The 13,388-nt window shown below is 40.4% G+C and overlaps 1 protein-coding gene across 1 annotated transcript; it reads right to left on the bottom strand.

Moving 5' to 3' along the window:
* Positions 1 to 7,170: 7,170 nt before the first annotated feature.
* On the bottom strand, positions 7,171 to 12,835 carry Il37 (interleukin 37). Its single transcript, XM_070013296.1, has 4 exons — positions 12,757 to 12,835; positions 8,513 to 8,632; positions 7,994 to 8,136; positions 7,171 to 7,404 (listed from the first exon to the last, which is right to left on the bottom strand). Exons 1-4 carry the CDS (start codon positions 12,833 to 12,835, stop codon positions 7,171 to 7,173), a joined length of 576 nt encoding a protein of 191 aa, XP_069869397.1.
* Positions 12,836 to 13,388: the final 553 nt, after the last annotated feature.

Below are 13,388 nucleotides of genomic sequence, written 5' to 3'. Positions count from 1 at the left end.
TCTGGGGATATCAGAAAGGCAACTGAATATGAGATCTTTTCTGATATGTTAAAGTACTGAAGGGAATGTGAGTCCCTAATTCTAAAGCAAGTCATATGTCACCCCACCCGTGAATATGCCAAAAGGCATATGAATGAATTAAGGTAGCAAATCCTGGGACAAGCCAATTCACCCTTGCCAGAGAAGCAAATGTGGCTGTCTCCACATGTTCCACATCTCTTCTTCATAAAGAAGACTCATTGGGACCCCTCAAAGAAGGCAAGAATCTGTCTTACTTTGAATACAGTTAATGCCAACTACCTTGAGATGTTGTTTCTGTGTTTCTTCACTTCTGGTTTCCTGACTGGATATACTCTTTCACCTCCAATCCTATACTTGACAAGGGCTGCTTCTAGGTCTACTCAGCCTGTCACGTTCATATTTAACATGGACTCAACTGGTTGAGGTCACCTGGCCAGCCTGCCCACTGTGTGAAAAAACATTTCCCAGCACTGTATTCTGCCAGATGCCTCCCTGTATGGAACAGTACTTGGCCATTTGATGGGCCATATGATAAAATTTCTCAATGGTTTGGACTATGTCAACTTAGATATAACATTCCTAATAGTGTATATTTAAATTCAAGTCTAAATACTAGAACAGGTGTCTGCTAGTATCCCATTACCCAGAAAAAACTCTCAGCCAGAAAATCAGGCTATCATTCTTCAATGAAAGGTACAAGGAGGATGCATTGTTTCTCAAAGTATGGAACAAAAAGAACAACTTGTATCAGAATTGCTGGAGATGGTTTTTTTTTTTTTTTAAATCATGTTGATATTGAACTATATCCCCACTAAAACAGGAATCTTGGAGTGTAGAACATTGGGAACTCTGTATTTTTCACAACAGTGGGTTTTATATGTTAATAGATCAAAAGGAAATGAAACAGGATGGATCCCAGTTTGTGCCTATCTCTATTTGATCTCAATGGTCAATCTCCTCAAAAGTCAGCACGCGCTACCTCTTTTGTGCTGGTCTATATACGAGCAAGGGTCCTCATGGTCTTAGACAGCCTTGCTTTGGAAACATCAAATAGTTAGAACTTGGAAAATTTGAATAGCCATTCTTTGGCTGAGAAAGAGGTCCATGGCATTGTAAAGAGGACATGGCTTCCTCTCCAAAATAGCACTATCACCTGAATACATCTGTGTGTGTGTGTGTGTGTGTGTGTGTGTGTGTGTGTGTGTGTGTGTATTGAAAATACCGTACAGAGGGGTTACAATTACATGGGCAAGGTAATGAGTACATTTCTTATTAAGCATTGTTGCCTCCTCCTTTGTTTCCCCTTCCCATCCCTTCCCATACTGCCCCCTACCCGATCCTCACCCCCTACCCCCACCCCCCGACCTGTATATCTCATTGTTGCAATGGGTCCACCTGGATCCCTATTTAAATGATTTGTTTTTTCCCTTCCCCTCCACAAATTATACCAACATCAAATACAGTGAAAGCAGGGGTTATACCATGGGGGAGGGAGATACAAAGCAACAAAGAAATCATCTTATAAATATGTTAGAAACAATCAAAAAAAAAGAAAAAACATTTGAATACTTACCTTGGGGTTCATTTCCCTAATATCAAGTTATCTGGCCTTTTCTGCTTGACTCAGACATATACTAGTTATTGCAAATAATGGAAACCATGGGACCTATGTTTCTTTGGGCCTGGCTTACTTCACTTAATATCATTTTTTCCAAGTCTTTCCATTTCCTAACAAATGGGGCAATGTCATTCTTTCTGATGGAGGCATAGAATTCCATTGTGTATATATACCACATTTTCTTGATCCATTCATCAACTGAAGGGCATCTGGGTTGGTTTCATAAAGAAAAAGTTCTCTGAAGAGGAAAGAAGGATGGGCAATAGACACATGAAGAAATGCTCAACCTCTCTAGCCATTAAAGAAATGCAAATCAAAACAACATTGAGATACCACCTCACCTCAGTTAGAATGGCTATTATCAAGAACTCTAATAACAACAGATGCTGGAGGGGATGTGGACAGAAGGGAACTTTACTGCATTGTTGGTGGGAGTGTAAACTTGTTCAACCAGTTTGGAAAGTAGTACGGAGGTTCCTCAAAACACTCCACATAGGGCTCCCCTATAACCCAGCAATCCCACTTTTGGACATTTACCCAAATGATCACAAACAAGACGACACTAAAGCTACCAGCACAATTATGTTTATTGCAGCACTGTATATATTTTTATTGTAAAAAATATGTACAGAGGGGTTACAGTTACATGAGTAAGGCAATGAGTACATTTCCTATCTAGTATTGTTACCTCCTCCTTTGTTTTTCTACCATCCCTTCCCTCCCACCTCCCCAACTTCTCCCTCTGAACACATCTTAAAATGCTAAAAATATGAAATATGTTGATCAACAACATCATCAAAATACAAAATAATAGAAGTTCCTGACTTTTTCAGAGCTCTTTCCATAGTAAGGTCTCACCTGGCTCTCAATGACCAAAGTCATATCATTATTCCTTATTTACTCTTAGGTTTGAAAATACCTGACAAGCATCCATTTGCCTTCTTCCTGGGGTTAGCTAGGATTCTGCTTTAGCTTTGATACTCATTACTTTATAGGATATAGTCTTAGAGGGAGTATTAATCCCATGTAACCTAAACTAGGAATTCACATGCCTTCCTTAAAAAAATGTGATTGGTTCTTTTTTTTTTTTTTTTTTTTTTTTTTTTGCCAGTCATGGGGCCTGAACTCTGGGCCTGGGTGCTGTCCCTCAGCTCTTCAGCTCAAGGCTAGCGCTCTGTCACTGGAGCCACAGCACCACTTCCGGCTTTTTCTGTTTATGTGGTGCTGAGGAATCGAACCCAGGGCCTCATGCTTGCAAGGCATGCACTCTACCTCTGAGCTACCTTGCCAGCCCCTATGTGATTGGTTCTTACCCATCTGAGTGGTAGAGTCAAAAGCTCTTAGCTCCTGTCATTTCTGACCTGATAGAAATGTCTGAGCTTGGTTCTTCAGCTTTCCTCCATAGTTAAAGCTAGTTCACCTTGTAGGAAGAATGATGGTTTCCCCTCTAAAAGTCCCACATTCTAATCCCCAGAACCTGCTAATTCACACTCTATGTAATAAGAGACTTTGCATCTATGATTAAAGTTATACATCTTGAGATAGTAGACTATTCTGGATTATGCAGGCAAGCCCGAGGTAAGTGACAGAAGACATTATACATGAAGGAGAAAGGCTGTCAGGAGGGTCAAAGTGATGTGAAGTGAAAAATACTCAACCAGCCATTGTTTGTTTTGAAGGTGAAGGGAGGAGCAAAGAAACGCAAGTGACCTTCAGAAGCTAGAAAAGACAAGAAAATAAATCCTTCCTAGAGCCTTCAGAAGAAATGAAACCCTGCTGACATCTTGGTTTAACCCAATGAGATCCATTCTGGACTGATCTCCAGAATGATAGGTAATATATTAAATTGTTTTAAATCAAATAGTCGATTTGTTACAACTTCAGCAAGAAATAAATATGCCCAATAGCCTTCTGCTAAGCTCCTTTTTGTTTAAACAAGCCAAAAGAACTTATTATTGCTTGTAACTCAAGACCAACATCCAGTATGTAATTTTCAAACTCCTTTGCCCATACCTGGTTCTGTTTCCAGGTCCTGAGCTTCTATTCTTCCAGGAGCCCATCATCCTTAAAAACAGAGCCCTGGAAGTGGCTCGAGTGGTAAAGAGCTTGCCTTGAGCTGAAGAGCTCAGGCATAGCACCCAGACCTAGAGTTCAAGCCCCACGACCAACCAAAAACTAAACAAAACAAAACAAAAATCAGAGCCCTGCTTAGTGATAGAACCTTGCTGTTGTTCACAGCCCTCCCAGAGTCAGAATGGCTTTTCACCAGGGCTCTTCACTGTCATCTAGTTACCTTGTCTCTGTTGCTCTCCCCCAGTCAGGACACTCTAATCCCTTTCTGGTACTCACTATTTCCCCCTCTCTTCTACCCTCCTCACCTCTTATTCCCCCTTTCCAGTTATCATACGATTTTTTTAATTTAATTTATTTTATTTGAGAACATACTGTACAGAGGGGTTACAATTACATGGGCAGGATAATGCATACATTTCTTACCAAGCATTGCAGCCTCCTCCTTTGTTTACCCTTCACCTCCCTTCCCAGCCTCCCCCCTCCCCCCACCCAATTATACCCCCCTCCCCCCCCACACCGACATTGTAAAGTTGGTTTTGACATGACATTTTGTACTTCTCATTGTTGCAACAGGTCCACCTGAGTCCTTAAACGACTTGTTTGTCCCCATCTCCTCCACATGTTATACTGACATCAAATATAGTGAAAGCGGGGGTTACACTGTGGGGGAGGGACATACAAAGCAACAAAGAAATAATCTTATAAATGCGTTAGAAACACATGCATGAAAAAAACGAAAACATTAAAATACATATTTAAGGGTTCATTTTCCTAACATCACATTATCTGACCTTTTCCGCTTAACTCATACCTATACTAGATATTGCAAATAAGGGAAACCATGGGACCTATGCTTCTTTGGGCCTGGCTTACTTCACTTAATATAATTTTTTCCAAACCTTTCCATTTCCTAACAAATGGGGAAATGTCATTCTTTCTGATGGAGGCATAGAATTCCATTGTGTATATATACCACATTTTCTTGATCCATTCATCTACTGAGGGGCATCTGGGTTGGTTCCATATCTTAGCTATGGTAAATAATGCTGCAATAAACATAGTTGTGCTGGTAGCTTTAGTGTGGTCTTGTTTGTAAACATTTGGGTAAATGCCCTAAAGTGGGATTGCTGGATCATAGGGGAGATCTATGTGAAGACTTTTGAGGAACCTCCATACTGCTTTCCAAAGTGGTTGAACAAGTTTACATTCCCACCAACAATGAAGTAAGGTTCCTTTCTGTCCACATCCCCTCCAGCATCTGTTGTTGTTAGAGTTCTTGATTTTTGCTGTTCTAACTGGAGTGAGGTGATATCTCAATGTTGTTTTGATTTGCATTTCTTTTATGGCTAGGGATGTTGAACATTTCTTCATGTGTCTATTGGCCATCCTTCTTTCTTCTTCAGAGAAGCTTCTCTTTAAGTCTTTCGCCCACTTATTTATTGGGCAGTTGTTTCTTTGAGGATTTGTTGTTGGGTGGTTTAATTTTTTGAGTTCCAAGTATATTTTAGATATGAGACCCTTGTCTGTTGTATGGCTAGTAAAGATCTTCTCCCAATCGGTGGGCTTTCTATTGATCTTGCTAGCTATGTCATTTGCCCTGCAGAAGCTCTGCAACCTTATGCAATCCCATTTGTCCAACCTTTCTTTGATTTGTTGTGCTTCCGGGTCTCTATTCAGAAAATTTCGGCCTGAGCCAAGGAGACCTAGGGTTTCTCCTATTCCATCCTGTAATGTTTTCAGAGTGTCTGCTTTGAGTTCAAGGTCTTTGATCCATTTGGAGTTGATTCTGGTGCAGGGTGATATATAAGGATCTAGCTTTAGTTTTCTACATGTAGTTAACCAATTTTGCCAGCACCATTTACTGAAGAGGCTGTCTTTCTTCCATTCTATTGTTTTAGCTTCCTTATCGAAGATTAGATGGCCATAGGTCTGTAGGTTCATTTCTGGGTTTTCAATTCTATTCATTGGTCCTGAGGTCTGTTCTTATGCCAATACCAAGCTGTTTTGATTGCTATGGCTTTATAGTAGAGTTTGAAATTTGGTATTGATATTCCTCCAGCAGTGTTCTTTCCGTTGAGGAGCGTTTTTGCTATTCGGGGTCTTTTATTGTTCCATATGAATTTTTGGATTGCCTCTTCTATTTCCTTGAAGAATGAGGGTGGAATTTTGATAGGTATCGCATTGAATTTGTAGATAGCCTTGGGAAGTATTGCCATTTTCACGATGTTAATCTTGCCAATCCAGGAGCATGGGAGGTTTTGCCATTTTTTAAGTTCTGTGTTGATTTCCTTTTTCAAGATTTTAAAGTTTTCATCATAGAGGTCCTTCACTTCTTTGGTTAAGTTAATTCCTAGGTATTTTATTTTTTGTGGGGCTATTACAAATGGAGTTGCTTTCCTAATTTCAGCCACACTTTTCTCATTGTTGGCATATAGAAAAGCCATTGATTTTGGGGGGTTAATTTTATAACCTTCTACTTTGCCAAAGTTTTGAATCAGCTTGAGTAATTTGGGAGTGGAGTCTATGGGATTCTTTAAATACAAGATCATGTCATCTGCAAAGAGGGAGAGTTTTATTTCTTCTTTCCCTATTTGGATCCCCTTTATGTCTGCATCTTGTCTTATTGCTGTAGCTAGGCATTCTAATACTAGATTGAAGAGAAGTGGAGAGAGTGGGCATCCTTGTCTTGTTCCTGAGTTAAGAGGAAATGGCTTTAGTTTTTCACCATTGAGTATAATGCTGGCTGTAGGTTTGTCATATACAGCCTTTATTGTATTGAGGAATGATCCATGGATTCCTAATTTTTCCAGAACCTTCATCATAAAGGGGTGTTGGATCTTGTCAAATGCTTTTTCTGCATCTATTGAGATAACCATGTGGTTCTTATTCTTGCTCCTGTTGATGTGATGAATAATATTAATTGATTTGCGTATATTGAACCAGCTTTGCATCCCTGAGATGAATCAGTTATCATATGATTAACCAGTAACTTACAGTTGCTTTTTTCCTGGGCCACACTGTCTTAAACACATACCCTGCCTCTTTTGTACATTGCTGTCTCAGAGCCAACTCCCACAGTGCCTGCTATTCCCCTGTGGGAATGGCTAGTTCTGGAGTACTGCAAGTGCCCAGCTTCTCTTCCTCCTTGATACAAGTATGAAGCTAGGCCTGGTCAAATCATGAAATATTATTTGCAAACCTGAAAGAGATGGTTCAGAGAAGAAAAAATAAGCAGAAGCTAGCTCATTCAAACCTAGAACTTAATTTATTTTAAGAACTCCATAAGTAAGAACTTCATAATCCTTCTTATCACCTTAAAAACAGAAATCTTGAATGTATGAATAAGGAATAAAACCCAGACACAGAAAGTAATGAGCAAATTTTATTGTTTGCAAATGATACAAGTTAGAGAAGATGCAGAGGGAGTCTTTGATAAGGCAGTTTTCTAATCATTGCTCTCATTCACTCATCTCAGGTTTGCAAATCTTCTTAAACAAAAACTCAGTGTGTTCTTTTTTTCCAACTTTGTTTGTCACTCCAACAGGTTCACCAGAATTGCAGGAAGTACAGACAAACCATCCCGGATTGGCAGCCGATTCCAAAGTATACAAGGATCCCGCCTTAGCCTGGTAAAAGATGAAGGGCTTCTGTGCTAGCTCCTTCTGGCCAGCTAGGCTCTTAAGTTGCTTCTTCTGTGGGATAAAAGATAGTGGAGGCTTTAACATGGAGATAAACCAACACATACCCTCATGCTCCAAACCTTTACTTCAGAAAGAAGGAAAAGATCTAGGATGGATAGCTCTTGAGGAAGCATGGTATCAGACTTGAACATTATTTGAAAAGGTGAGTTATGCCTTCTCTTTGACTCCCCTCTCTCCCCATAATTAAGAATAAACTGAGGAGAATAAGGAATCAGACATCAAAGTATCATCTATGTGTGGTTTTTAAAAAAAGATTAATTAGAGAATCCAGCTTCAATCTATAGGCGAAGTGGGCCTGATACGAGTTTTTTCCCTCAAGTGAGGACCAAACCAGGAAAAATCCAGCCTGATCAAGGCTTATGATAAGTTGAGGGAGGCAGAAGAGCTGCTGGGATCCTCTTCCTAGCTCTCCACTCTGTAGATCCCTGCCTCCCTCCTCCTCTAGAAGTAGCCACTGCCTGGGCTTCTAGAAAGATAGAAATAAGAAGGTGCAGAGAGAACACGAAGCATTAATTAAGGGCCTTGATCTTTTACTTTAAGATGGCTGAGTGTGCTGGAGAACCTGTACTGAAATGCTCACCTTTAGCTGAAGGGATGGCTTACGTTTGCCTTTGTCCTTGTTACAGTAGAGACAGAACTCCCCTTTAGAGACAGCCAAGAAAATCGGGTTTCCTTTCTCCACAGTGGCTGATTCCAAGCGGGAGGCTAGTACAAAGAAGATCTCTGGAAATAAACTGCAAGAGTCAGCATGCAGAGCAAGAAGAGATTCCTTCTGTACTCTAGAGCTTCAGGCCTGACACATTGCCCCTGTGTCCCTTTGGCTCTGGGGTCAAAATTCCATCCCCACTGTCTGTCACAATGGCCTAAGCCTCCTCTTTCATAGGCCTCTGGCCCTTTCTTTCATCAAGACCTTTCAGAAAAAAGCTGGAGACAAATTCCCCACCCATCCCAACTGACTCTCATCAGATGCTCTAGGATCCTTAGCAGCTACCACCTGCTAGTGCTGGAGATGTGACGCAGCAGACTAAGCTCCCCTAAAGGATGGAAGCCTCATGCTCTAGCTGGGTGGGGACAGAAAAGACCAATGGCTGAGAATCACCTGGAAGTATGTAGCTTTTCATAGGGATGGCTTTTAGGGTCCCCTCATCAAGGACAAACACTTTGTGATCACCATCATGAATGCTGTATTTTTCTGGCTCTTTGGCTTTCAACTTTGAACCTAGATGGATATAACCATTACCAACATATTACAATGAATGAAAGATCCAGCTTTTCTGACCCCCAAACCAAGGTTCCCAACCCCAGATCTTTATCCGCTTATATGCTCAAACATTTTTTAGCCATTAACTCCCAGGCATTTTGCCTTGCTTGAGACAACCAAATTACCATTGGGTATAAATACACTTTGACAGAATTTTGTTTGATGAGCTCAAACCAAGTTTTATCAATTGCTGCTTTAGGACCTAGGATAATGCTCAATATCCAGACCTGTGAAATGGGTAAATTAATAACCTCTACCTGAGGTGGGAGGCATGGTGATTTAAATCCATTACTTGGATAAATACCACAGTCTAAGTTGTGAACATATTCATTCTTCTTTTTTACTTCTTTCACTGGTACTGGAATTTGAAGTCAGTGCCATGTGCTTTTACATTCAATACTTTTTTACTCAAGGCTAGTGCTCTTCTATTTGAGCCACACCTTCATTTACAGCTTTTTGCTAGTTAATTAGAAATAAGAATCTCAGGGACTTTTCTTCACAGGCTGGTTTTGAAGCATGACCATAACTGCCTCATGCATCCTCTGACTATGGACATCATACCAACAGTATGATCCAAGATAGTCATAATAAAGGTAGGAATGAGAAACAGAGGCAGGAAGCATCCTGGAGCCCAGCATGGTACAAGATAGAGCTAGCATTGTAGAAACTCTTTTAAAAAGCTGCAGGGCTTAAATCCAGTTACGGTCTGGGGTTCACATGGTGTGAATTCCTAAATAGAAGCACTCAGTGATGGGCCAAGACTATTAAGACTATTTGGCTCCAAAATTTCAAATACAATAATACAGTACTTGTCACTCTGTGTGATACTATAACCAAAGAAGCTGAGACACTTAACTAGTGTATTGTAGACTCCATCTAAGGCCACATTCTCCTCCCATGCAGGAACACAAGGCCTCTACTTGGCTTCTCAGTGGACTGTCCTCCCGTTTTTATCCTGCCCAGAGATTAGGGAGGAATCTCCACCCATACTAGCACTCTTGCAGCCTCCTCCTGCAGGTCTTCAGCCCTCTCTCCTCTTTTACACCTCTGTGCATAGATTAGTTGGACCTGCTCGCAGATACCAGTGCCCCTGTCTTATCGCTCTGTAGCACTGCACAATCCCTTGTCTGACTCACCTGTTATCTTCCACTGACCCCAAGATACCTTATCCACCACAACACTCAATGCCTTTGAAGCAGATGATGGCCTCAGGCAAGATTCTAATTCCTACTATACTCTACAATAATATGGAATCATAGGAAATCTATGGCTCCTCTGGCTTATTGCAGAATCTCCTGAGCTTTTCTGGCTCTGATCCTGAATAGCTTGAGCTCACTGTTACAGGTTGCCTGAGAGCTGCTGAGCTAGATTAACTCTAAGCCTTTCAGGATTCTCACACTGTGCTGTGTACTGACTTGCCTGAAGATGTGGCTCAGTAGGTCACCTAGCTGCTAAGATTCTGTCACCCTGATCAGCCCCATAAGTCATTGTTGCTGCTGCACTGAGGCCAGCCCATTGAGTGGTACAGTCTAAGGCAGTGGCTCTCAGCCCTGGCTGACCACTGAGCTTTGAAACTAGGTCACATTTAAAGATCATGGACTCTTTAGCTCCAGCCCCTGAAATTCCGTTCAAAGATCCAGGGTAAGACCCAGACAAGAAGTTGTGCTAGAATTGTTTTTCTGCTTCTTATATACAAAATATGTCTTATTTCCATTTCTTCAAGTCCATTTCAATAAACATTTTATATTATCATATGCACATAGCTATTAAGCTTGTGTGTTCCTCTCCTAAGAACAATCTCCTTTGATCTCACTTTGTAAGATAGAATTTAGAGACCCATATAATTTATTATGCCCAAATGTAATGTTTTGTTGTTTACCATCCAGTATGTTTACTTTTAGATTTATAGGCACATTCTAACTACTACAAATGAGGGAAAACATGCAACCCATGTTTCTTTGGCTCTGGATTACTTCACTTAACATAATTTTTCCAAGTCTTTCTATTCCCTTATGAGTGGAGCAATATCACTTGTTTCTGAGGAAAGCATAGAACTCCGTTGCTTATGTATACCATATTTTATTGATCCATTCATCCACTGATGGACATCTGGATTGACGATATATCTTGGCTATGGTGAACAATACTGCAGTGAACATGGGTGTGTTGGTAGCTCCAAGAAATGGAAACAAGAAGTTTTTCATTATTTCACATTTTTCTTCTTTGTTTGTTTTTGATTTATGTATCTTTTGTCTTGTACGTAAATTTATTTTGGGGGGAGGGTAAGAAGTATCACTGAAACAGTGGACAAAGGGTGAACACATGGAACAGTGATACTCACTAAACACTATGTTAAAAATGAACTATACAACTTGTAGGGGAGAGAAGTTGGGAGAGAAAAATGGAGTAAACAATCGATAAATCCATTACATATGTTATTGTCCTGTACTGCAGATATTCTGTTATCTGCCTCCCAACTAGACTATGAACTTCTTGAAGCAAAAGATTTGTATGATTTATGTCTGTTTCCATGACCTAAAGCCTGAAACTGTGTTCATTTTCAGTAATATTGAGTGGACTATGAATTCATGTAAGAAGATGATGCCAATTTATTCCAAGGGTCTCAATTTTTTAAAAGGCACGGTGTCCACCACTAAGAAACTTCCAATTACCTTGCCCATGTAATTGTAACCCCTCTGTATGGTATTTTCACAATAAAAAAAGAAACTTCAAAAAAAAAAAAGAAAAATGGAGTAAACAAAGGAAGAAGTGACATTGTTCAAAAAGAAATCACCTGACTTAGGTAAGTGTAAGGCCTCTGTACATCACCTTTACAACAATAAAAAAAAAATTAAAAACACAAACATGCTTCTTTGTTTGCTTTGTATCCCTGTGACTAGGCCCTGATATGGGCTTGCATTGTCATAGGCCAGTGCAATAACTCTTCAGGATGTTCTCATTCATCATCTCTGACCCTTGATCCATTCTTTAGACTTCCTTCTCAAAGACACTGTGTATTGCAGAGTTTACAGCACAGGCAATTATTTTCTATAGGCATTACTTTGTGTTTCTTATAGATCCTTCTGGTTGGATTCATTTCCCCAAAGGTAAAGCCTCAGCCCACTATAGCATCTTGAGGCATCTCAGTCTATGAGTCTCCCCAGCCCTCTTAGAAGGCCCAGTAACACCATCCCCTCACCACTCATATCATCCAGGGACCTTACCTGAACGAGAAGAACTCACAGAGAACTGGGTTAGGCCTGGCTTCAAAGATGTTCCAACTGCCCCTGTGGTCAGAGATAGTGAGGTGAGTGTGAATACTTTCTTGGCATTTTCCAGAAATTCAGGGGGAATAGAGGCCATTAATTCTTTTCTTCTTTTGTATATGTGTTGAGAAATACACAGATGCTACTTGAGATAAAAATAGCCAGGTTTACCTGCTTTCACTGTATTTGATGTCGGTATAATTTGTGGAAGGGAAGGGGAAAAACAAGTCGTTTAAATAAGGATACAGGTGGACCCATTGCAACAATGAGAAGTACAAGTTGTCATGTCGAAAATGAACTTTACAACTTTGGTGGGGGGGGATGGACTGGGTGGGGGGGCAAGGGGAGGCAAATAATAATTAAAAAATAGCCAGGTTTAGCTCGTGGTAGGCCTCTCCTGTCATCCAAAATGCTTTAGATTGTTATGTGACTCCAAAACTTCTCAGGTCATCCCTAAGCCAGTCCCCTCCTTTGAAGAAGCTCTGAGTCAAATCTTTTTTCTCACCCAGCCTCAGAAAGCCTTCCTACCACAAAGCCTTGTGGTTGGCCTGGGTTGACAAGAGAGGGGAAAGACACATTAGGTAGATGTAATACTCTTCCCTGAATCTTTAGGAGGAGAACTTGATGCAGATGGGCACCAGCAGTAAAAATTCTGTTCCTTTCTAAGAGTTTTGTCTAATTTCTCTTCCATAGAAGTTCTAAAGCTCACTAATTGTGCTATTCAACAGGGTGGGAGGGAGTCCACGCACAGCTCTTGATAGCTCCTGCTTTTGGAATTGTGCTTTGGGCCCTGATGTGGATGTTTGAAAAGTTTACCTTCTGAGCTGCACTGAGAATCATCTTCTTTCCAGTCTTGGGAATCCATCTTCACCTCTGACTCCTCCAAAGCTGACATTTCTAAGCACTAACAACATAAGAGATAAGCTTGACATGTAGGACTTGAGAAAACAAGAGGATCATTTATAGAGCCTTGTACCCCAGAAACATTTGCAGGACATCCCTAGTGCTGAAGAAACAACCAATCTGGCTCTCTGCTTGGAAATGCTCAATATTTCTAGGAAGACCTCACAGGGCTAGAACATGCTCATTCATCATTCCTCCAAAGCAGTGTTTCCAAACTACAAGTCACAATGCCAGCAAAAAATCATGATACAAATTTTGTAGATGTTGACTTTTTGTTATAAAATAAAATAGAATAAAAATTTCAAAATATATTTGCTCTAGTTGTCATGGGACTGGGAAGCAATAGCTCACTGGCCAATTCTAGGTGTAATGTTCAGATTTTCAGAAAAACCCTAAAGGACATGGTTTCTAGGAAGGAGAAAAGCAAGGCAGGTATCCAGGTTCTATTCTATTTTCTTTTCCATGTTAGCTGGCTTCTTGCTGCACGCTTTGTTTTCAAATAAAATTTTATTGGAACACAGTTGTATACTTATTAAATATTGGCT

This window comes from Dipodomys merriami, unplaced genomic scaffold, assembly GCF_024711535.1.
Source record: "Dipodomys merriami isolate MVZ:Mamm:240054 unplaced genomic scaffold, mDipMer1.0.p SCAF_90, whole genome shotgun sequence".
In the NCBI taxonomy this organism is placed as follows: Eukaryota; Metazoa; Chordata; class Mammalia; order Rodentia; family Heteromyidae; genus Dipodomys; species Dipodomys merriami.
This window is presented reverse-complemented; position numbering and strand designations above follow the sequence as displayed.